Source organism: Panthera tigris, chromosome C1 (genome assembly GCF_018350195.1).
Source record: "Panthera tigris isolate Pti1 chromosome C1, P.tigris_Pti1_mat1.1, whole genome shotgun sequence".
Lineage (NCBI taxonomy): Eukaryota > Metazoa > Chordata > Mammalia > Carnivora > Felidae > Panthera > Panthera tigris.
Window position 1 is genome coordinate 12024886 of NC_056667.1, and position 25367 is coordinate 12050252.

Genomic DNA, 25367 nt, shown 5'->3' on the forward strand with positions numbered 1-25367 from the left:
CTACCAACGCACGGCACGCACAGAGTGGGCCCCAGATACTGGTCAAGGGCTATGCAGCCTGGGTCAAGCTGGCCTCCATCTTTTCCAGGCTGGGTGACCTTGGGCAAGTCACCTGACTCTCTGGGCCTCCCTTTTTAACCTACGGGATGGCAATGACATTAGCGATGCCTGCTTTCACAGCGTTGTGAGGCTCACATGAGGAAAGACATCAAACACTTGGGACAGTAGCTGGCACGGCTCACTAAATGTCAAAGAAGGAAGACACACCCGCCCAGAGACTCACACGGTCAGATACGCCCCTCAGAGATAGGGCGTGGGCACGGGGAGACTGCAGTGATGCATGAGAGGCCTCTAAAATGCCGGAGAAATAGCGGAGGTATAACCCAGGCCTCAGAAGCCTCACCTCATGACTGCGGATACACCTGCACAAGTGGGACGCACGGAGGCCTCATACTTGTATGCAGCTTGTGACACTGCCAACATGGCGTCCCCTGACCCTGGGGTCGGTGGCTTCTGGACCAAGGACCTCCAAAGGCAGAGGGTGAGTCAGAGACCCCCAGGGTCTGGAGTAAATCAGGGAACGACCATATCAGGGCCAAGGATGGGACCTGTCATCTATCCAATGTGTCATCTATCCAATTGTCATCTATCCAATACGATCTATGGCGTGCCAAGCGGTTCTAGAAGCTGGGAACACGATGGTGAATAAAGCAGACACGGGGAACAGCCAAAGGCAGGCAGAGGAAAACTCCAACAATTGCCTGTCATGGAAAGGGCTGGAAGAAGCCAGAGCTCCGATGGGGGGTTATGGTGTAGGATGGCACCTTCTGGAGAAGGGAAAGAAGGGAAGGCCTCGACAGTGTCTTAAACAGCAAGAGCTCGATACGTCCATTTGCTAAAGGGACAGATGTTGGCAGGACCCTCTCATGGGTGGGACGAGAACGTGCAGGAGTATGGAATCAGCTATGCTCCAGGGTTTAGTTCTGAGCGGATGGGGGACAGTGGAGCCACTTACCGAGCTGGGAGGCTGCTGGCCTAGCAGCTTGACCGCCTGGGGGACGCGGCTGGCTTCACTCAGTTCAGATAAGTCCTGTGTCATCTGCCGATGACATTTCCAGTGCGGGCAGGCTAACTTCTCACAGTCCCCATTTCTTCCCCCAGGGCTTAGCTCAATATGCCCGACGGATGTCCTCCCCGGGGAGCCCAGACCCCCACAGCAGGCACAGTGGCTGGGTGTGGAGAACCGGCCTGCCAGCATGGCCTTGCCAAGAGGCAGTGTGGTCCTGGGGCTGGGGCTGGGCTGTGACACCTCTCCTGGGTTGGGATGTGCATCAGGCACTTTCTAGCTGTATGAGCTTACAAAAGGCACTTTCCCTCTCTGAGCCTCTTTCGTGGCTCAGAGGGTGAAGAGAGATAGCAGGTGCTTGGTAGAAGCCAGTTGCTTTCTTTAGCTCCTGGCGCTGGGCTAGAAGCTTCATAAGAGCAGGGGGCTCAGATACCCGCACTGCAAGGTTGGTTCCCTCGCCCACTCCCCGCCCCCCTTCCTACTGCTTGGCTTTGAAGAGGCTCCACCCTCTACGCCCATCTAGGGAGGAGGCACACCTGCCGCTCTCCCCATCGCCTTCATGGGGCAGGAAGCCAGAGGAAGCTTCTTCCCAAACCACAGAGGATGTGGAAGTCTCTGCCATCTGCTGGGGTTACCTCTGGGGAAGTGGCTCTCCCTGTGTGGTCCTCTGAGTGGTTTGTGGGTTGGGCTCCAGGCACCTGTGGGTCAGGACCCATCAAGGAACTTTCCTTGCAGGGCTGCTGCTCCCTTGGGGACTGGCGAGAAAGACGTAACATATGTGTGGTCCACGTGGCCAAAGGATTGAGAAGTCACTAGTTTGGGCCAGTTGATTCTAGAGCGTTGCCTTACTTCTCAATTTCTCCAGCTTTGCTAGATTTTTGCCACGAAAGCGGATTTTCTCACCTAGTGACAGAACCCATGACAAGATGATGGCCGTCCAGACACATGAAGTGGGGTTTCAGCAATTTGTCTTACAGTCTCCTGGGCAAAAAGGAGAAGGGCCAGAGAGAATTTGGGTGTTGGGGTCTGTTGGTGGCACTCTGTCCCTGCACCGAGTGGTCAGTGGGACATGAGAAATGAGCGTTGTTGGTTCCGCCCAGAAAAACCATCCTCTGAGTGGGAGGGAGGTCCCTCACTCTGGTCAGGCGTGTCAGAAACGTCCCGGGTCGTCAAGTCCAAGGGGCCAGGAATAGAAGGCCTGTGTGGTCCCCGTGGCACCGAGTGGGCCTTGCATGTCGTGGGTAGTTGAGACCAATCAGTTGAATTGTGTTTCTGGAGCATTTGCTCTACTGCAGGCTAGATGCTTTCTCATTTATCTTTTTTTTTTTTTTTAATGTTTATTTATTTTTGAGACAGAGAGACACAGAGCATGAACGGGGGAGGGTCAGAGAGAGGGAGACACAGAATCCGAAACAGGCTCCAGGCTCTGAGCGGTCAGCACAGAGCCCAACGCGGGGCTCGGACTCACGGACCGCGAGATCGTGACCTGAGCTGAAGTCAGATACTCAACCGACTGAGCCACCCAGGTGCCCCATCTTTTTGAAAACTAATGTTAAGTATTTATTTAAAAAATTTTCAGCTTTTTTGAGGTATAAAGGATTCCCTTCATTGAGTTAACACATCTATCACCTCACATACTTACTTATTTTTTGAGTAAGAACTTAACATTTATTCTCATTGAGACTTGAACCACAATTCTAGTAGGCGAATGCGGTTAATGCCTGTTTTATATATAGGAAAAGAGAGGCACAGAAGTGAAAGTTGCCCAACGACCAGGTAAGAAGACGTGGCTGGGTTCAGTCTTAGAGAAACTGGACGAATTCCACAGTATTACTTTTGCAGATGAAGGCACATCGTCCGGACACAATCGGGGCACAGAAGTAGCACAAAGGACAGGTTCCCGTCTCTCCGCTGAGATCTGCAGTTTTTATTAGAACGAGCCTTTGTGACTGTTAAAAATAGAACGGTTGCCTGCGTGCAATCCAGGGAAAGATGAAATAAACAGTCAATACAACTATCGGTTGGTACCGTGTTCCCATCTGGCCCCGGTGGAGACGGGGTGCCCTGAAGCCACAAATCTGACGTGCCCTGAGGCAGATTTGCAGTGACAACTCCCAGGACACTGCCTCGTACCAGCAGCTGGGGGGGCAGAGCTCGTCTTTCTGAGCCATCATGTTATTCGTGGGAAAAACTTATGTTTCTCTGCAGACCTGGATATTAGAAGCAAAGTCAAATTATCCATGAATCCAAGGAATGTGACCTCCCCGAGGCTGAATCGGTGTCAACGGTATGGAAGGTATGGGGGCTGCCCCGGGGGGTTTTCAGTTCTCACTTCCGGGTTTAGGCTTCAACACCAGAGGTTGGGTTACCCGTGTGGTCTCACTGGGGTGGTCGAGCATCTGAGATGCTATACTTTAGGGCGAGGACCCTGTTCTGAATTTCTAATAATACAATGTTTGTGTGTTGTTTTTTTTTTTTGGTGTGTGTGTGTGTGTGTGTGTGTGTGTGTTTGTGTTTTAATTTGGCGACCTTGGCAGGGATGGCAGGGAACGTATCTTGCTCATCTTTACCCCCCAGCACCTCGCCTCTCCTAATGAGTAATGCTGGAGACAAGACTAGTGCTTTTGAACTGTCCCTTTTCAAAGCCACCAATGCTCATTAAAGGTTCATCCTGGGTGAGTCAGACATTTTTCTTGGCTGCCTGCCTCACGATGCAAGAGGCCTTTGTTTCCTGGATGATCTCACTGCTGTGAGTTAAAAAGCAGCCTTGGAGTGTTCCTGAATGTAAGGAGGGCTTGCCCAAATGGGCAGCAGTAGAGAATCACTGTGCACCTGCCCCACCAAACACTTAACCAGGGGTGCCAAAGGCTAAGGTGGACAATAAATCACACACACACACACACACACACACACACACACACGCACACACTGAGGCAGATCATTATTAGCACCAAAGAGGCCCTTATATATTGTGGGGTGAGAATAGAAAGCTGCTATATTATTGATGATAGCTAAAACCTGGAAGCAACCAAGTATCCACTGAGGGATGGATGGATCCAGCAAACTGTGGCATCTACACACAATGGAGTATTATTCAGCCTTAGAAAGAAAAGTAATTCTCGGGACACCTGGCTGGCTCAGTCCGTGGATCTTGGGGTTGTGGGTTTGAGCCCCATGATGGGTGAAGAAATTACTTAAAAAATAAAATCTTAAAAAAATAAAATCTTTTATGAAGAATGTTTATTTTTGACAGAGAGCATGAGCGCACGTGTGGGGGAGGGGCAGAGAGGGCCAGAGAGAATCCCAAGCAGGCTCTGTGCTGACAGCACGGACGTGGAGCCTGAACCCACGAACCGGGAGATCGTGACCTGAGCTGAAGTTGGACACTCAATGACTGAGCCACCTGGGCGACCCATATTGTACTGTATGTGTGTGTGTGTGTGTGTATATATACACTTTTTAAAATTTCTTTTAATCTTTATTTTTGAGAGAGACCGAGTGCGAGTGGGGGAGGAAGAGAAAGACACACAAATCTGAAGCAGGTTCCAGGCTCTGAGCTGTCAGCACAGAGCCCGACATGGGGCTTGAACTCAGGAACCGTGAGATCGTGACCTGAGCTGAAGTCCGACGCTTAACTGACTGAGCCACCCAGGGGCCCCTGCACTCTGTTTTTGAAGGGAAAGCTTTCTGTACGCCCATTTGTCATGGCAGAAAGGTCTGGAAGGAAGTGCCTCAGCTGTCATTGGGGGAGGCGGTGTGGGACTCGGGGTGTTTGCGGGGCTTTCCGTTTCCGACCTGCCGCACTTTTTGCACCATCTGTCTTTTCAGTGAGTGTTGCTGCCTTCGTGGTAGAGTGTTACAGCCAAGGTGGCAGTGTTGGGAATTCTGGCAGTGTTGGGAATTCGTGCTTGCCTGGAGAGGTCTCCTGAGGTCAGCCGTGGAACTCAAGGTCACAGCTGATCCCGGTCATTGCTCTGTGCTGGAGGCGTCTAACTGACTTAGCAAGACGTGGCTCGAAGTAATTCTAATACTGAAAGCTTCAGGACCCGGGAGGCTGTAGGACAAGAGCTCCCATCAGTGAACGCACACATTCCCTCCTGCAGGGAGCAGGGGGGAGGTGGGCAGGGTCACAACCCCCCCCCCACCCCCACTTGGGCAGACCGAGAGGCCAGGAGGAGGAGGAAGCTGCCTGAGGGCGTCCCACGGGGGAAGGGCAAAGGGAACAAGTCCCAGGCCCAGGAGGCTTGTCCACCGGGACCCCGCCCTACCCCCAGGGGCTCAGTTCCAGGGTCGGGCCCTCTTCAAGGATAAGGGCCCTTCCTTCTGGCACCCGTGCATCCCTCTTCAGCAAGTAAAAGGAACAGGCGTGCTTTTTTGTTAATAAAGTAGAATAACATTTATTTCTTTCTTAGAATCTTTATTATACATGCTGTATTCATGGAAAATCAAGACCTCAAATTGGATATAAAGTATGTCCAGCTGGGCCGGTTAAGTCGCGGTTAGCGCGGGAACAGTTACACTGACGCTTTCTTCCCCTTATAGGTGGCCATCATTTTCTTGATTTCAGCAATAGCTTTGCCTGGATTCAGCCCCTTGAGAGAAGAAAAGAGAATCAGTACCAAAGGGTACGTGAGACTGAATGAAGAACCCAGGGCCTGGGGCGAACCCCCCTCAAGTGGGGCTGGGGTCAAAGCAAGGCGATGCGAATCTCATCCTTTCAAAGCCAGGGGCTGGGGCTCAGGGCTCTCCGGTGTCCACCTGGAGACGCCTCACAGCGGCCGGACGGCTCCGGTGACCCCTCCCGCCCCCCTGCGCAGACCCACGGGGGCCGTGTGCTCGAGACGCACGCACGTCCAGGAGAGGGCAGCTCTTCCACGGCCACGGCCGGCGTCCCAACCAGCCGGCAGCCCTCAGTCTCTTACGCGTTCCCGTGGACACACGAGAGCCCTCACGGGTGCCGGGAAGGAAGGGCCCTCCCTGGGGACCCTTCCCAAGCTCCCGTGGCAGCCTGACTGGCCAGTAACCCTGCTTCCGCAGGAGGCACCATGACGAGCCCGGTGAGCGCCGGCCGCCTCAGCAGGGCACAAGGACGCAGCCGAGGTGAGAAGAGAGCCCCGTCTTTCTAGGAGCACAACTCTACCCTTGAAATGACAGTGTGGGTCGTACGGGCCCTGAGCAGGAAGTGGAAGTTTGGTACCTCTAACACCCGTGACCTGGGCGGGGCGGGGGAGGAGTGGCGCTGCCCTCTCAGGGGCCTGAATCTGTACGCACACGCAGCTCCAACAATCGTGCAGAGGAAACTGAGGGAGTGAAGAAGGAGGTGGCACTTTTTAAAAAGTTTACTTATGTATTTTGAGGGGGGAGAGAAGCAGAGAGAAAGGGAGAGAGGGAGGAAGGGGGAAGGAGAGGGAGGGTGAGGGACAGAGAGAGGGGGAGAGAGGAGTAGACAGGGAGAGAGAATCCCAAGCAGACTCTGTGGCACGGGGCTCGAACTCACGAGCCACGAGATTGTGACCTGAGTCTGGTGGACGCTTAACCCAGGCTCCCAGGAGGTGTCACTTTTTTAAAAATTTATTTTAATTTATTTTTTTAATTTTATTTTTTACTTTTTAAAATTTACATCCAAATTAGTTCGCATATAGTGCAACAATGATTCCAGGAGTAGCTTCCTTAGTGCCCCTTCCCCATTTAGCCCATCCCCCTTCCTACAAGCCCTCCAGTAACCCTCTGTTTGTTCTCCATATTTAAGAGTCTCTTTTGTTTTGTCCCCCTCCCTGTTTGTATATTCTTTTTGTTTCCCTTCCCTTATGTTCATCTGTTTTGTCTCTTAAAGTCCTCATGTGAGTGAAGTCATATGATTTTCGTCTTTCTCTGACTAATTTCACTTAGCATAATAGCCTCCAGTTCCATCCACGTAGTTGCAAATGGCAAGATTTCATTCTTTTTGACTGCCGAGTAATACTCTGTTGTATATATATGCGCCACACTTTCTTTATCCATTCATCCATCTATGGACACTCGGGCCCTTTCCATACTTTGGCCATTGTTGATAGTGCTGCTATAAACATGGGGGTGCATGTGTCCCTTCGAAACAGCACACCTGTATCCCGTGGATAAATGCCTAGTAGTGCCATTGCTGGGTCATAGGGTGGTTCTATTTTTAGTTTTTTGAGGAACCTCCATGCTGTTTTCCAGAGTGGCTGCACCAGCTTGCATTGCCACCAACAATGCAAAAGAGATCCTCTTTCCAGGAGGTGGCACCTTTTAACAACTTTCTCACTGATGCCAAGCACCCGGCTCTGCCCGAGATCAAGCCCGTCCGGCCAGCTGGCCCTGCCCAGATGCTCCGCCCTGGCCTGACCCCGGCACTCCCCTCTCCATACTGGACTCCGCGGGGGCTGATGCCCCCGATCTTGGGCTATGGAGCCGGTGCTGTCCGCCCTGCAGTCCCCACTCTGGTGGGGCCGAGTAACTATGACGCCTCCCGAGGCCAAGGAGGCTGTCCTGGGAAGCCCTGGAACAGGATGGTCGGAGGAGACCCACGGGCTGCTGTGGAGTGCTGTGATCAGGACGCTCCAGATGATGGGATTTCTTTTAAGCCACCTCCCTCTCCGCACTCATGGTGTCACCTAGCCTCGTGACTGCCTGGTCCCATCCGCTGAGAACCTTTTGTATGTTCGACCCTACTGCCAATAAAGCACTTCCATAGTGTGGGGGGTGGCGGTGGGGGAGGGGGAGAAATGTGTGGAAAGAAAGAAAAGAGAAAAAGAGAAAGAAAAAAAGAGATCTTCAGAAGGAAAGAAAAGGAGAGAGCACACTCTTCCAAGGCTGCTATGGAATGATCTCGAAAATAAATTAAGGGGTAAAGGCAGTGACTGGGACTGAATAGGCCCTGTATGCATTTGGTACAGCGTGCAATCTCTGGAAAGGCACACGAGAGGCGGGGAACATAGGCTGCGTTGGGGAGGTGGAGGGGGTGATGGGGTGAGGGATGAGCGTCCACGGCGCCCCTGCCCGCCTCCGCTTACCACAGGACTAGGGGGTCAGCACACCCGAGCCCACCTGATCTGGGGCAGCAGGAAGAGGCTAGTCTGGGAGGCAGGGGGCCTGCTTTTCTGGCCTTGCCCTGCCCCGACAGTGACCTTGGCAGGTCGCTGCCCTCTTTACTCCTGCCCGGGCTCGGCTTCCCCATCTGTAAAAGGGTCCCTTCCAGTTCAAACAATCTGGGCCCGTGTGTCCTCCCATGGGTTCCAGACAGCCTCCGTTCTTGTCTGCTCCCATGTGTCATGCAAAGACGCCCCCCAGGGAATGCACCCAGAAGCCAAGTGCCCCCCGGAGCTGCTGTCTCTGAGTCTGGAACAGGCCGGGCACCCGTCTGTGGGCCCATTTACTGAGCGCTCACTGTGCCAGGAGCTGTTCTGAGCACGTCAGTGGTCTAACTTGCCCCACAAATTAGAGGTCCCGGGGGCAGAGCCTCACCCCCGCCTGGGGGCCCCTACCAGGCCCCACTGCTGATGGACCACGAGAAGCACCGTGGCAGAGACGGGCGCCTGGAAACACGGGTGTCAGGCAAAAAAAGAAGGGAATTACCCACCTGGATGTCCTGTTTAAGCTCGGCTGCCTCCCCCCACGCTTTCTTTAAAGCTGCTGGCTGGTTATCCCGGTTTCCATCTTGCTGCCTGCTCACACACTCACCCCACTGCCTATAGTCTCTGCTCGAGGGGCAGCCATGCTCTGAGCTGCGTGGCCCGGGCTGCTCCCTGCCCACCGCCTGGACCGAAGGGCAGCCAGCCCACAGCGGGCCACGCGCAGCCAGCCCACAGCGGGCCACGCGCCTCGGATGTGGCACAGAAACGCAGAGAAGACAGGCGGATGGCCGGAGCTGAAATCAGGGCGAGTCCAGGAAGCAGGAGGACGAGCAGGAAGGGGAGGGAAAGCTAGGTGAGCTCGAGCTGAGACCGAGAAGAGACCCCGAGAACGAACGGGCTGGCTGCGAGAGCATAGCAGACTGGCTGTGGGACGCTGCGAGACGGAGGCACAGGGACACAGAGGGAACCGCACATGGCACTTCGGACGCTTCGGCCCGGAGGCAGGGCGGAGGGCCGCCGGCGCCTCGTACCTTGGGGCAGGTCCTCGTGCAGTTCATGATGGTGTGGCAGCGATACAGGGAGAACGGGTCCTGCAGCTTGGCCAGGCGCTCCTCCGTGAAGTCGTCTCTGGAGTCGATCATCCAGCGATAGGCCTGGGGAACCGGGGGCCGAGGCGCTGAGCTGGCAGCTTAACCCGTCACAGCTCAAAGCCCCAGGCAGGGGTGCAGAAGGGAGGGAGTCTCTCAGTTTAGGGGCCTCGTCTCTGCTCCTTAAGTCCTGCCATCTTTCAAGGCAAGGCCCCCCCCTCTCCTCGGTAACCCCCTTGATTAACGACCCCCCAACTTCTGAGCCACACTGCACCTGGTACCCTGGTGCTTAATTACATGCGAGCAGGCACCGCCCCCTCATCACTTCAAGGCGCTCATTGGCTTCCTGGATGCCCAGCATCTGAGTCAGGGAACCGCCTTCACAGCACCTACCCACAGTCTCCCGTAGACTGATGACTTAAGATCTCTGTCCAGAGAGGATATTTAATATTTGTTCCACCGACAGACTCCCGTGATTGGCCAGCCCATCTGGGAGCCTGGCCTGGGCCGGCTGAAGGCGGTCAACCGCCCGAGCACGGGCTGCTGGCGCAGGGAGGCGGAGGGGGCTCCGTTCCCCAGGACCTCACAGCGATGGTGCGGGTGCCAACGGTGAACGAACGGGCCTCGTCGTTCGATCTTTTATGTGGATGGGAATCAATGCTGCTAAGTGGTCACACCGCACGGAGCTTCCCTTTTTGTGGGAAGATGAGAAATGAGAACTGGTGTTTTTGAGCTGCTCGAGAATCTGAGAAAAGCACTGGCCAGAAACTTAAAAAGCACAGCTTTATGGGAAGGAACAAAGGCAGTTTCCCTGCAGTGAGTACACATGCAGTGATGTGCCCAGAAAGGCTGTGCTGCCTCCTCTCCAAGCAACCCCTAAACCCAGGACTCCAGGTTTTCATCAGCCTGGAAACAAGTGCCAAACTTACAGCTGGGAGGCTGCCCCTCAGTCAAATTTCTCTCTCCGGCCTGCACGTCCAAACTCCCCGGGGAGGGAGACGGGGGGCTGCCTGACAGATGTGGTCTGGGGAAAGCAGGCACGTGGGGAAGCAAGAGACAGCTGCACAAGGAATGCGTTTTAACATCTGCAGGGCGTGCGTTGCCTCGGGGTGACCCTCACCACACAGAAACGAGGTATCTTGCAGAAGATGTACTGAAACCACGCGAAGTCCAGGCACCCCATTGCCCTGCCTGTGACGGACGCCCATTGGCATCCTGGTTTCCAACAACCCACCGTCCTCTGGGACTTCTGGATGCCTCAGTTTTAACTTGTCTTAGAGCAACGAAGGAGCACCTTACCTGCATAAGGACTGCAGGTCCCAGGTATTTGTCTCCGTTCCACCAGTAGCTGGGGCAGCTGGTGCTGCAGCAGGCACAGAGAATACACTCATACAGCCCGTCCTGTGCGGAGGGAAAGGGCATTCAGGGGCCCAAGGCCGAAGAGACTTGGGTTTCTAGCTGACTGAGTGTGATGTCGGCGGTCGGCACGTGAACAAAGCGACTATTTGCATGTGAGTTTTCTTGGCAAAATCCTAGGGGTGGCTTGTAGGGATGTATCAGATTTGTAAAAAGAGATCTTGGAACCAAAATGTAAACATTTGCTGGATTAGAACCCAGAGTTCTGAAGGCCATGTACAATGTACTTATCCTTTAATACACCACCTCTGTTATCTAAAAACAAACAAACCCCCCAAAAAGCAAAACAAAGAAAAGCAACCAGGGAAACCTGGGTGGCTCAGTTGGTTAAATGTCCGACTTCGGCTCAGGTCATGATCTCAAGGTTCATGAGTTCGAGTCCCGCGTCGGGCTCTGTGCCGACCAGCTCTGAGCCTGCTTGGGATTCCGTCTCCCTCCCTCCCTCCATGTCCCTCCCCAGCTCGTGCTTTCTCTCTCAAAAATAAATAAACATTAAAAAAAAACAAAACAAAAAAACTTCACAGCCTGGATACTGGAACTCAGAGTGACAGGGCTGTCCCCCACCCTGCCCAGCAATCCCTGGACTCTCGGTGTCAGCAAAGAACAGCAAGGTTCTAGTCCCAGTTTTGCCATGAACTCCTTTGCTCCTGTCTGCAAAACAGGTGGTGGAAGCAGGACCACCAACGGCCAGGACGTGTCTGATTTGCCCCCGAGTGTCAAAGAGCCTCTGATGGGGGCGTCAGCTTGGAAAAACCTGGTAATCTGCATACAGGTTTCTTTTGAAAAAGACAAACATCCTGCAACACGGTAATGACGTGCCCTTCTAGGCAGTGTGGGCCTGCTCCAGACCCCTGGTCCACTGTGGGCCCTTGTGGGTTCACACTGCCCACGTGGTCCCGAGAGGATGGCAGTCCAGCCCCTGGACAGATGCTCTTGTAGTTTCCTTCCAGAACACACTAAATAAACGGTCCGCACGATCCCATGCTGCCACTCTCCACCCCATCCCCCCAAGCCACACTTCCTGGCAAGCATCTTGGCAACAAGATTCCTCAAAGCAAGACAATAAATGGGGACTAATGACCAGTTTCTCACGATCTTCTATGGACTGCAGGTACTGCTGCTTGCCTTCCTGGGATTCATCCTTCTTCTTCAAATAAGGCTCAATGGATTTGTACTGAGCATAGAAGTTGCTCAAGTCCTGAGGTTAAGAGGCAGAAGGAAAACAGGGTCAGATTTCACCACCACTCCTTAGCTTCCTTATTCACCCCATTTCGTGGACAATCCCTACTTCCCCCCCGATCCTACAGAAGTCTGACTCACTTCGGCGTGGATCTGTGCAAAGACTGCAGAAGGAGAAATCGTCAGCGTTAATTGTGGCTCGGAAATCTCTCCTTCACCCACTCAGGAAGCCTTCCAATCCCATAGCCCCTCCAGTGAAGGTGGTCAAACACGGGGAGGCAGAAATTAAAGTCCAACGCGTAACCAGTGTTGCCTTCCCCACTGGGATTTTCCACATGAATTCTTTGTAGTTATGGCCAAATTCTTGATTCTGGGACTGTTCCAACTCTACAATCTTGTGCCCAGTTATTCCCAAACAATCCTCACCAAATGAGCTGCTGGAGAATCTTCTAGGTGGGTTTATCTTCCACCATTCAAATTCCTTAACTCAGGGAAAAAGCCTGCCCTAAAGAACTGATAACATATCTTTCTCTCTCTCTCACACACACCTCTTCCCCTCTCCCCTGAAGATAAAAAAGGGGGAGGGATGGGGGGGATAGGAGACAGAAGGGGGGATGGGAGGGAGGGAGGGAGGGAGGGAGGCAGAAACTCACGGGAACAAGATCCTTTATCACATACATATGTGGAAGAGGGTAGATTTTGGAGACTTTGCTGAGGTTGGTGTCAATCCTGCGGGTGCAAGCCAGAGTGTTGCCTCCGTTGATGTTCATCGCGCAAGAGCCACAGATGCCTGATAGAGAGAATGCATTTAACACCTCCTCCCCGCCCCCGCTCAGGCGGTCCAGCTTCAAACTCTCTTTTCTGGAATGTTGTTCCTCTACCATCAGGGGCAGCACTGACACAGAATCCACTGGGGCAGGAGGTGATGCTGTTTTCCCTCTCCTCCATCTTTCTGCCTGGAATGCAGATCTAGCGGCCACAGTTCCAAAAGCCATTTTGGGACCGTGAGGTAACCTTGAGGCTGGCATCGACACGCCACAGATGGCGCTGGGAGACAGAAGGGGTCTGGGGCACTGGTGGCATCACAGAGGGCCCACATCAGTCCTAGCTCCAAGATTCATGTATTTCCAGGGGCATCACAGAGGGCCCACATCAGTCCTAGCTCCACGATTCATGTATTTCCGGGGGGGGAAAAGTTTTTTTTTTTTAAAGTCCCTGTTACTTGAACTCAAACTCTAACAGACAGAAACCAAAAGCAAAATATCATCTTCCGGTTTAGGCCTGGGTGTGATCACCCACATAGAACTCTTACTCTGTTTTCACCAAAACTAGCAGCATAGCGGCTCTGGGGATATGAAACCCACGTAAACTGGCTGAGCACTGACCTTCCAAGGAGAAGAATGAACTAACTGGAACCAAAGCACAGCAAAAATAAGGTGCTGACGCAGGACCCTGAGAGTGAGACTTCTCTTTGCCTGGACTCACGTCCCGTGTAGGGAAATTTCCTAGGTATTTCAGAGTTTAAAGATGACTATGCAGTATGAATCCACTTCTCTGAAGCTGTCTTTTGAAGATCAGGCCAGAGAAATGTGATTACTTGTGAGACGTGCACTGGGTTATCACTTTTATAGTAAGACCACTCCCTTCTGTGAATCTTAATAAGCGTGTCTTAAGCAAATACTCCTATAGTTCCCCAGGGGACTGAATGTCGTCAATATATTTATGTAAGCCTGGCATCCCAGCAGAGAAATATGCTTTTGTAAGCGATGGCATACAATTTAAAAAATAAATCTGGGGTGCCTGGGTGGCTCAGACGGTTAGGTATCCAACTTCGGCTCAGGTCATGATCTCACAGCTTGTGAGTTCAAGCCCTGCGTTGGGTTCTGTGCTGACAGCTCAGAGCCTGGAGCCACTTATGCTCTCTCTCAAAAATAAACAAATTTTCTTCTTCTCTGAAAAAGGCTCCCCTAGAAATTCTCTTACCAACAAGGGAAGAGAAAGGAGTGGTAATTAATATCATTCTGCTTCGTAGTTTTTAGTCCAGATGGGCCACAGCTTATATTCTTGGCTCTGAAAAAGTCTTACGGGGAAAGGTTACTGAAAAGCATCTATATTTCCTGTGTTGCCAGGACTTACATGGGGAAGGTTGGTGTTTAATTACAGCAGAATGTTCCCTGAACAGCAGGACTCAGCCAAACTATGGTAATATCTGTCAGCATTTGGTACACTAAATCCCATCCTGTAAGATTAGATGAATCAAAGCAGATGTCTTAGAAGCAGGACTGAATGACCTGAAATGTACAGCAGAACGAAGATTAAAAAGTGATGGGCCAATATCTATAGTGACTTTCCCTTTTAGGAAAGGTTATTTTAGGAAGAAGATTCAATCACTTGTTTTGGCCCACACTACCCTCTGTTTCGTTTTCTCAGGTTTTCCAAGCCTGGCCAGCAGACCGTACCGCCTGAGTGCAGTTCTGGAATCTGACAAATCTGGCGGACTCCTGGCTCCCCAACTATCTGTGTTTTTCTGGAAGTCCCTTAACCTCCCCGGACCTCAGCGTAAACAGTAATAGGGCTGGTCTATTCCGCGTAAAGTGAACAGAACAGAGCCGGGCATGCACACTGTGCTCCACCGCCATCGGGACCAGTCAGCCCTCGTAGCATCCCTCTGTGACTTTTGTGATTGGTACTCAAAACGTACCACTGAAGATTATCTAGGGGTTTTCTTAAAATCAACTCATGTTTACTTAGATTTATGTTAAAAAACTTTACCACTGTTACACTGTCATTAGTAATTATACTTTTCTAACGTAGCATATAAACACACGGCTATTAAAGTAAAACACGCGGGTCTGAATACTGCTGGAAATCAGCTCCTGCGACACCGGCTGCACACTGTGGGAAACTCTGTTCCCACCCAGAATGTTCCTACTGAGCAGCTGCTCTGAGCGTGCGTAATGCTGGGAGCTGGGGGTGGGGGCACACCCGTACCCCCCTGCCCCCCTGCCCCCCTGCCCCGGGGCGAAACAGCTTGGCAGGGGTGCGGAAGTGGCTGGCTAGCAGACCCAAGCTGGTCCCTGAGGGTGTGAGAGCTCACGGGGACCGCCGGATGCAGTGACCGCGTGACATAAAGCTCCTGACGGGAAGAAAATTCAGAAACCAGAGCTTGTACTACGGTTCGAATTTTTGACACATTTACCCAAGAGAAGGAAGTGCGACGCACAGCAAGGTCACCCGGCGGATGGCCAGCTGTTCGGGTAGCTGTCTCAGTCGTGGCCGGCCCGGGCACCAAGCATAAGGGTCTAAAGCCTAATAAGGAAGGAGATACTTACCTTCTCTGCATGATCGTCGGAAAGTCAAAGTCGAATCGATTTCATTCTTAATCTTGATTAAAGCATCCAACACCATAGGACCACATCTGACCAAAAACAATAAGACACTCCAGTCGTACTGATGGGAAGTCCAATGTACCTACACTTCATTATTATAATATGACCTGACACGTCTGTGTATATTAGCTGCTCTTACCCTTTTGGCTTTCTGAGGTCACACTCAGGAATTTTTCCATCGTTCTATTTTTGTGTATTCTTACACATTGTAAGTCCTGCAGAGTCACACTGCGTATACATTTCTAGGAAAAGGAAAGCTGAAGGAGCAGAGAGAGAGCCCCCTTACTCCAAAGCACTGCGAGTGCCCATGCGTGAGGGGGGCAGTGGGGTGAGAGGAAGGGCAGTAGCACAGGGCTTGGAACTTGGGGCGCAGGCCTGGCGTCTGAGAACCTGGTCAGAACCCTGGCTCGGCCACTCGCCAGGTTCTTGGCAAACCGCTTCATCAGCTTCCCACCTACGAAGCAGAGGCAGCCCCTACATCTCACGGGACCGCTGCAGGTGAATTAACACACAGGACAGTCAAACAGAGTGCCTGCCACATCCGCTCAGTGTAACTGTGATCATCATCGTGCAGAGGCTGCAGTTGTATGAACGGTTCACTCTCCCTGAGCCTGTTTCCCTGTCAAATGGAACCAAAACTTAAATCGCAGGATTATTACAAAGATGAAATAAAAGCATGCGACTTTCACAGTATCTGGCACAGTCACGTGCTCAACAAACCTATTTCCTGGTTGTCACGCCCATGCCTCCCAGTCCTGCTCTATGCATGGGATTTTAAAAAATATGCCCCGCCCCGATATCCTTTAGCATTATCCAGATTTCTTTTGTTTCTACTTTATTGAGCTATAATTGCCATATGACATGCAAATTTAAGGTGCACAGCATGATAGCGTAGCACATAATTTAATATACGTATATACTGGGGCACGTGGGTGGCTCAGTTAAGCGTCGGACTCTTGATTTCAGCTCGGGTCTTGATCTCATGGTTTGTGAGTTTGAGCCCTGCGTTGGGCTCTGTGCCGACAACCCAGAGCCTGCTTGAGATTCTCTGTCTCTACCTGCCCGCCCTCAAAATAAATAAACTTAAAAAAAAAAAGCGCCCCTAGGTACATATGGTGAAATGATCACCACAACAAGATTAGTTAACAGGGCCGCATTATCTGTATTTCTATCAGCAAGATGCAAGTACCCTTTTCACCCTATCTTTGCTAACACTGGGAACCACCCTTTGAAAACCTCTGCTATTTTGAGAATGGAGAAGTATTATCGTTTTAATCTGAGATCTTTGAGTATTTCAGCGGTTGAGTATCTGTCATAAAGCCATTGATGTGTCTTCACGCTCCAGCTGCTTATTGGAAGTGTGCTGTGCCAGGTTCCACGCTGGCTGCTGGACATACACCAGAGAACAGATGAAAACCCTGCCCGCGAGGCACCTTCATTCTAGTCGACTATGCTACAGACTCGGTCCACCCATGTTCTTTGCCTCTTTGTTTAGGAGATCTTAGGAATTGTTTTTAAAGGAAAAAATCTTTTTTAAAGCTCCAAAACTCATCATTCCCAGTACTTCACTTCTGACACTCCTGGTCACCAGGTGTGTGGTTTCCGGAACCGAGCAATCCTGCAACCCCAGCTGGGTGTCCCCACAGTGTAACTCAATCTGGCCCCACCACCACTGGCCGGTGACAGCACCAGATCCCACAGCTGAAGGGCTCGGTCCCAGCCCCCACCCCCACCGTCCTCGGACACCCGCTGCCCGCTGCAAGCTCGGGCTGTCCCCCGGAAGACTGGCTGTGGATCAGAGATTCTCATGATCCCCTCCCTTGGGTTTGACAGTTGCTAGAGCAGCTTACAGAACTTGGATAAACAGGTAATTTACTAGGTTCTGATTTAGTAGAATGGCCAAGTGGAAGAGGTGCACAGGGCAAGGTGCCCAGGAAGGGGAGCAGAGCTTCCGTGCCCTCTCCCTGCACCTGCACGAGTTCACGCACCCAGACTCTCTGAACCCCACAATCCGGGTCCTTTCATGGAGGCTTCACGGCACAGGCATGATTGATTACATGGTGCTGCTGGTCGGTGGTTTGACCTCTAACCTCTCTTCCCTCTCAGGTCAAGGGGTAGGGCAGAGGGTTCCAACAGTCTAAACACAGGGTTGGTTCCCTAGTAATCAGCCCCCACCCCAACCTGTGGTTATCTAGACTTCTAGAAACCACCTCATTAGAGTAAACTCAGGCGGCTGAAAGGGGCTTGTCATGAATAAAAAATACAAGCCCATTTCACCTTCAGTATTTATCCGGAGCTATTTCAGGAACTGGGAACAAAACCAAAACTATTATAACAAAAGATGACCCTATAGCTCTTATCACTTTGGATCACAAGGGTTTTAGGAGCCAGAAACCCTGGAAAAGACCAAATTTATACCACCAATCTTTTCTATCAGTGGCGAATCCTGCCCCTCCCTCACCTCCAGCCCATAACCAGCAATTGGCTATTTGACTTCTAATTTTGGTAATGGAACTTTTAAACCACACAGATTTAAATGCTTACATGTTACAGTTGACCACCCTTTCCCCTTATGATACTATCACTATTTTTAATGTATGTATGTATTTATAAAATTTTATTTTTTAATAATCTCTATACCCAATATGGGGCTTGAACTCATAATTCCAAGATCAAGAGTCACACACTCCTCTGCCTGAGCCAGCCAGGGCCCCAGTACTATCAATTTTAAATCTAAGAAGATTAAACCCCTTCCTGACGTTTCAAGACTAGAATTTTCCTCTAGATTTTACATTAAAAAAAAAACGTGTATTTATTTTTGACAGAGAGAGAGAGAGAGAGAGAGAGAGAGAGAGCGCGCGCGCGCGCGAGTGCACACGAGCAGGGGAGGGGCTTGAACTTATGAACTGTGAGATCATGACCTGAGCTGAGGTTGGAAGCTTAACTGAGCCACCCAGGCACCCCATGCATTTTAAAATTATTCCCCCCAAATTACAAAAACTGCTAATCAATTGCCCCAAATCACTGACTAAACCTTCTTTTGCTTCTGATTCATGGTACTTCCTTCTGGTATTCTGTAACAGAATTTCACTGAAGTAGAGTTTATTTTGCAACTTAAAAAAATTCAAATGATCTGTCTATTCTTGTCCTGGCATGTTTTAAATGGCAGCAATCCTCTATTTTTACAAAAATTTCAAATATCAAGTTAAAAAGCCAAAGCCCTCCCTTCAAGTGATCTCTCCTGCTAAATTTCATAATAGCTAGGGACTGTTAAAGAGTTTGGTATATTTTTCTCACACCTAAAAAAAGCAATATATATAATAACACCTTGCTTTTTTCATTCAACATCTCCAATAAAGGACAATAATCACCTGTTTTCCTATGGAAGGACCCTTAGCTTGCTTAAATCCTCCTCTATCATATACAATGATGCAAATAACATTTTTACATAGAAATCAAGATTTTTTTGGCTATTCTGTGTCCCTTACATTTCCATAGACATTTTAGGATCTGCTTGTCAATTTCTGCAAAAATGACTGGTGGGCTTTTGACAGTAATTGTGTTGAATGTGTAAATCAATTTAGGGGTGCAGTGCCACCTTAAAAAGATTGTTTTCCAGGGGCGCCTGGTTGGCTCAGTTGGAGGAGTATGTGACTCAGTCTTGTGAGTTTGAGCCCCACGTTGGGCGGAGACTACTTAAAAAAATTGTTTTCCAGCCCTTAAACATGGGATGTCTTTCCATTTATCTAAGTCTTTAATTTCTTTCCTTTTTTTCTTCCCCCCCATTTGAGAGTGAACAGGGCAAAGAGAGAGAGTGAATCTTTTTTTTTTTTTTTTTTTAGCATTTACTTATTTTTGAGACAGAGAGAGAGAGAGCATGAACAGGGGAGGGTCAGAGACAGAGGGAGACACAGAATCTGAAACAGGCTCCAGGCTCTGAGCTGTCAGCACAGAGCCCGACGCGGGGCTCGAACCCACGAACCGCGAGATCATGACCTGAGCCGAAGTCGGCCGCTTAACCGACCGAGCCACCCAGGCGCCCCAGGGAGAGAGTGAATCTTAAGCAGGCTCCACACTCAAGTGTGTTGCCCAATGTGGGGCTTGATCCCTTGACCTGGGGATCATGACTGGAGCCATAATCAAGAACTGGGACACTTGGGGCACCCAGGGTGGCTCAGTCGGTGAAGCATCTGACTCTTGATTTTTAGTTCAGGTCATGATCTCACAGCCTGAGCTGGAGCCCTACAATGGGCTCTGCACTGACAGTGAGGAGCCTGCTTGGGATTCTTGCTCTTTCTGCCCCTCCCCCACTTGCATTCTCTTTCTCTAATAAGGGTTAAAAAAAAAAAGGAATGTATAATACCATCTTAAAAAAAAAAAAAGGGTCGGATGCTCAACAGACTGCACCAGCCAGTTGCTCCTAGGTTTTTAATTTCTTGTCACCGATGTTTTATAGTTCTCAGCGTACAAGTCTTGCATTTCTTTTGCTAAGTTGGATCCTCAGCATTTTATTCTTTTTCATGTTATTGTAAATGGAACCATTTTCTTATTTAAGGACTGTTCACGACTAGTTTATAGAAATACAACTGATTTTTATATACTGATCTTATATCCTCGCTGAACTAGTTTATTAGATCTAATAGTTTCTTGGTGTGGATTTGTTAAGATTTTCTATATACAAGGTCACGTCATCTATGAAGAGTTTCCTTCTTCCTTTTCAATTTGCTCTATTTTCTCTTGCCTAATTTCCTTGGTTAGAACCTCCAATAAAATTCTATAATGGCTGATGCTAGTAAAAAAACAAACAAAAAACCCCTTTTTGCATGACCTTGTACCATGCAACCTTGCTAAATTTACTTATGTCCTTGTAGTTTTGTAGATTCCCTGGAATTTTCTTTTTTTTTTTTTGGTAGATTCCCTCAAATTTTCTATGTAAGCAATGATGTTATTTGTGACTGGTGACAGTTTTATTTCCTCCTTTCCAAATTTCATGCCCTTTATTTTTAACTTGCCCTTAATGCACTTGTTCAAATGTCATGTAGAACACTCAACAGAAGCGGAGTGGACACCCTTGCTATGTTCCTTATGGGCAGAGCACTAACTATTTCATAGTGAGCTGTCGATTTTCCATAGATGCTCTTTATCTAGTCGAGGAAGCTCCCCTTCTTTTTTCAAGTGTGCGGACTTCTGGCTTTTCTCCTTTATCTTGTTACTATGGTGAATGACACGGACTGATTTTCCAATTTTCCTAAATGTTTACTTACTTTGATAGAGGGGTGGGGGTGGGAGTGGGAAGTATGAGCAGGGAGGGGCAGAGAGGAGAGAATCTCAAACAGGCTCCACACCCAGTTCGGACCCTGAAGGCTGGTGTGGACTCCATTTCACAAACAGTGAGATCATGACCTGCGCTGAAATCAAGAGTTGGACACTTAACCAACTGAGCCACCCAGGCACCCATGATTTTCCAATGTTAAAACTACTCTGCACCCCTGGGACGAGCCCAAACTTGGTTATTAAGGCATTATCCTTTTCTTATAGATGGTTAGATTTGATCTGCTGAAATCTTGAGAATTTTTGTGTCTATGTTCATGAAAGATACCAATCTATATCCTTCCTTTTTGTAATGAGACGTCTCCATTAGATTTTGGAGTCAGGTTTTGATGGCCTCCTAAAATGAACTGGGAAGTGATTATTCCTTGTTTATTTTCTGAAAGGATGTAACAGGCATTAGGAGTTTTCTTAAATGTTTCATGATTCATCAGTGAAGCCACCTGGGCCTGGAGTTTTCTTCATGAAAAGGTTTTTGACAACGCATCTCATATCTATAATGAATACAGAACTGTTCATATTTTCTTTTTATTTGAGAGAGAGAGAGAGAGACAGAGAGAGAGCGTGCGCATGAGAAGGGGAGAGGGACAGAAGGAGAGAGAATCTTAAGCACACTCCACACTCAGCATGGAGCCCAACATGGGGCTTGATCCCAGGACACTGGGATCATGACCTGAGTCAAAATCAAGAGTCAGATGCTCAGCCGAGCTATCCAGGTGCCCCCTGTTACTGTGTTCTATTTGAATTCCATTGTGGTCAGAGAATACACTCTAGAAGATCCTAATTTTTTGGAATTTACTGAGATTTGTTTTATGGCCCAGCATCACAGTGAATGTTCCCTGCACACTTGATAAGAACATGTATTTTACAACTGTTTGGTGTGGTGTCTCAAAAATATTAATTAGATCAAGATGACTGATAATGTTCAGATGATCTGTCTTTAGTTAAAAAAAAATTATTTTAAAATTATGTAAAAATTCTTAAGGTTTATTTATTTATTTTGAGAGAGAGAGAGAGAGAGAGAGAGCGCGCGCGCGCGTGTGCGCTCAAGAGAGAGCACGTGTGGGAGCAGGGGAGAGGCAAAGAGACAGGGAGAGAGAATCCCAAGCAGCCTGTGCACCATCAGCACGGAGCCTGATGTGGGCTCGAACTCACAAACTGTGAGATCTTAACCTGAGCCGAAACCAAGAAATCAAGAGTTGGGCACTTAATCCACTGAGCCACCCAGACATCCCTTTCCTTTTTTTTTTTTTTTTTTTTAAAGAGACAGCATGAGCGTGTGAGCAGGGGAGGGGCAGACTGAGAGGGAGAATCTTCAGCAGGCTCCATGCTCAGCATGGAGCCTGACTCAGGGCTCGATCTCAGGACCCTGGGATCATGACCCGAGCCAAAAACCAAGGGTTGGACGCTTAACAGAATGAGCCACCCAGGTGCCCCATGCCAGTAAGATCTTTAAATTTTACTTAGTTGAGTTTTGTTTTTAACAATATTTAAAGTGTATTTCTTATAAGTAGCATGAAATTGGGTTTTGCTTTTTATCTATTCTGACAGTCTTTGCCTTTTAATTGGAGTGTTTAATGCCTTTAATGATATAATTATTGATGAGGTTGGATTTGGCTCTCTCATTTTACTATTTGTCCCAACATTTTTGCCCCTGTTCTTTCTTTCCTGCTTTAAGTAGCATTTTTAGATGGAGTAAGCAGTTTTGGAATTCCATTTAATTTATATATTGGCTTTTAGCTATCTCACTCTGCGTTTTAATAAATGGTTATTCTAGAATTATAATGTGTCCTTAGCTTTTCGACCTATTTCGAGTGAATACTGTACCATTTCATGTACTGTAAGAACCCTCCAACCTTACAGGTCAACCCACTCCCAGCCCTTATGCTGGTCATCACACACATTACATCTGTGTAAGCGGTCTGTTACACAACACGGTATTAGATTGCTAACAGTCATATGTATACTTTAATGGAGTTCAGAGGAAAAATGGTTTCCTATTTACCATAGCTAGTGCTTTTCGCTCCTTCTCCTTTCTTCCTTCTCAACAGGCAAGACAACTTCTCACACTGCACTTAGTACAGGTCTTCTGGCTGTGAATTCTTGGATTTTTTATTACCTGAAAATGTCTTCATTCCATCCTCACCATTTTGCGGAGTACAGGATTCTGGCTGACGGTGTTTTTCTTTTAGTAATGAAGCGATGGCGGTTCATGGTCCTTTGGCATCTACAATTATTGAGTAAACAATCATTTGTATCGCTTCCCAGGCTGTAATGTGTTTTATCGTTCCTGCTTTCAAGATTTCCTCTTTCATTCTGATCTTCAGCAACCGGAGTATGATGTTCCTGGGTGTAGTTTTCCTTGTATTTACCTTGTCTGAAGTTCATGCTTCCTGAATGTGTCAATTATGTCTTTCACCAGCCTGGGGAATTCTTGGTCATTAGTTCTTCAAGTATTTTTTTTTGCCCTTTCTCTTTCTCCACTCCTTCTGGGACTCCAATGACATATGTTAAACCTTCTGATATCATTCCAATCTTTTTAGTCTCAAGAACACGTGATTCTTGTTAATGTATTTTCAGGGTCACTGAATCTTCCTGCTGTCTTCAATCTGCTATCCGGTAAATTTTCTATTTCAGATATTGCTGTTTTCAGTTCCAGATTTTCCATTTGGTTCTTTTTACAAGTTTCTATTTCCCTGCTGAGATTTTCTAGCTCGTGAGCATCTTTTCCTTTATCTACGAGCATAGGGATAACTCCTTAAAATCCACATCTAGTTCCAACACCTGGACTGCTCAGGGCTGGGTGGCCTCCATTGCTGGTCTTTCCATTTGAGTATGGGTCAGGTTTCACTGTTTCTTCATATGGTTAGTAATTCTGGACTATGTGCTGGACTTTGTGAATAAATGACGTGGCAACTCTGGATTTTATTGTGTTTCTCTATAGAGTATCGATTTAAAAAAAAATCCTTTTAAAATAGTTTTCTATTTTAAGTACACTTCATGCCCAATGTGGGGCTTAAACTCACGACCCTGGGATCAAGAGTTGCATGCTCTACCGACTGAGCCAGCCAAGGGCCCCTGAGTTGTTTTGTGTTTTTTTTTTAAAGCAGTAATTACTATGGGCTGAATTTCAGACTTGGGCAGTTCACAAACAGACTTTGGGGCTCCCCCTCTATGTTTCTTTCCAGGACTGCCCCCTCGTTTACTGGTTACTGTGGTAGCTATACAACATCAAGCTAGTAAGTAAGACTGTGGTTTTACCGTGTTTTTGGCCTTGTACCTCTGCTTCCACTGGGGCTTGCCCTCAGGTCACAGAGTGTAAAACCCAGTAACATTCTGTTCTTCCAAGTGTCAACTCATTTCCAGTGTCTCTGGTCACTCTGCTGTGCCTGTAGGTCATTACTGCTTGTCTTCTGTCCAGAGTTTATAGCTGTTACTTGAGGGTTAGTACGATGAAAGCTACCCTGCCGTAACCGGAGAAGAATGCAATTACTCTTTACGTTTTTTAGCGTCAAAAAATAGTTATGGGGGCACCTGGGTGGCTCAGTCGGTTAAGTGTCCGACTCTTGATTTCGGCTCAGGTCACGATCTCAGGGTTCACGGGATTGAGCCCTGCATCAGGCTCTGCGCTGACAACACGGAGCCTGCTTGGGAGTCTCTCTCTCTCTGCCCCTCCCCTGCTTGTGCTCTCTCTCAAAATAAATAAACATTAAAAAATTAGTTATGAATTTAACTCTTCTGAAGTTTCAGCCACATTCTGTAGGTTTTGATTTGCATTGTTTTTATTCTCCAAGTATCCAACAATATTTGAAATGATTCCTTAATAAAAGTGGTTGTTTAAAAGAGTGCTTTTTAACTTCCAAGTAGTTAAGAGTTTTTTGTTTTTAACACGCATTTTACTAATCACTTTTGGTTGTTGGGTATTTGGTAAGTGTCTGTCTGACAAGGTTATATATCAACTAACTCTAGTGCTTAATAGAACTTACATGTTGGTAAAGTCAAAGAAAGCATTTAGAATAGTTTTCAAATCTTTTTTTTTTGTGCCACGGAAGCTTTTGTTCAAAACACATAAAGTCCTTATTCATTTACAAATAAAACAGATTATGAAATAGGACAGTTCTGATTACACTGGAGAGGGGAGAGGTGGTGCAGTGGGGAGCTGGGGAGCCCAGCTCACCAGATTTCCTTCCGTTTGGCTGCCTGTGGAGGTCCTCCGGGGTGGAAGATGATGAGAGTGGTTCAGAAAGAGGTGAGGACTCACCCTGCTGTCGCTGGCTTTGAAGACGGGGAGTATGAGCTGCGGGGTGCATGGCCTCTAAAACCTGGGGGCGGCCCTTAGCTTACAGCCAACAAGAAACCAGGGACCTCAGTGTTGCAACCATAAGGAACTGAATTCTGCCAACAGCCCAAGGGAACAGAAAGCGGATTTCCCCGGTCTCCAGAAAGAAACAGGGCCTGCTGACACCTCGACCCATGGTCTGATGACACCTTCACCAGACTTCTAACCTGCAGAACTGAAAAGTAATAAATCCAGGCGTTTTTAAGTTGCTAGGTCTGTGGCACTTTGATATGACAGAAAGACAAATAATACAGAGGTATGGATCTCTGCTACTATTTTAACTGCATCGCTATCTTGTCATATTACCATTCCAGAGACATTTACGGTGTCCTTCCAGCTCTACCAGTACTCCTAGAGACTTGTCATCCTCTGGGGGGGCCCGGGTGGCTCAGTCGGTTAAGTGTCCACCTCTCGATTTCGGCTCAGGCCACGATCTCATGGTTCGGGAGTTCGAGCCCCACGTCGGGCTCTGCG

At 48.8% G+C, this 25367-nt stretch overlaps 1 protein-coding gene across 1 annotated transcript in view; it reads right to left on the reverse strand.

Annotated features, from left to right (window-relative positions):
• Window positions 1-5448: 5448 nt before the first annotated feature.
• SDHB (succinate dehydrogenase complex iron sulfur subunit B) overlaps window positions 5449-25367 on the reverse strand; it is a 30789-nt gene continuing 10870 nt past the window's right edge. Inside the window, 6 exon segments of the mRNA NM_001290613.1 lie at window positions 5449-5658; window positions 9186-9308; window positions 10542-10643; window positions 11740-11856; window positions 12491-12627; window positions 15170-15255. Of these exon segments, the coding sequence (NP_001277542.1) occupies window positions 5581-5658; window positions 9186-9308; window positions 10542-10643; window positions 11740-11856; window positions 12491-12627; window positions 15170-15255 (643 nt within the window). The 3' untranslated portion in view covers window positions 5449-5580.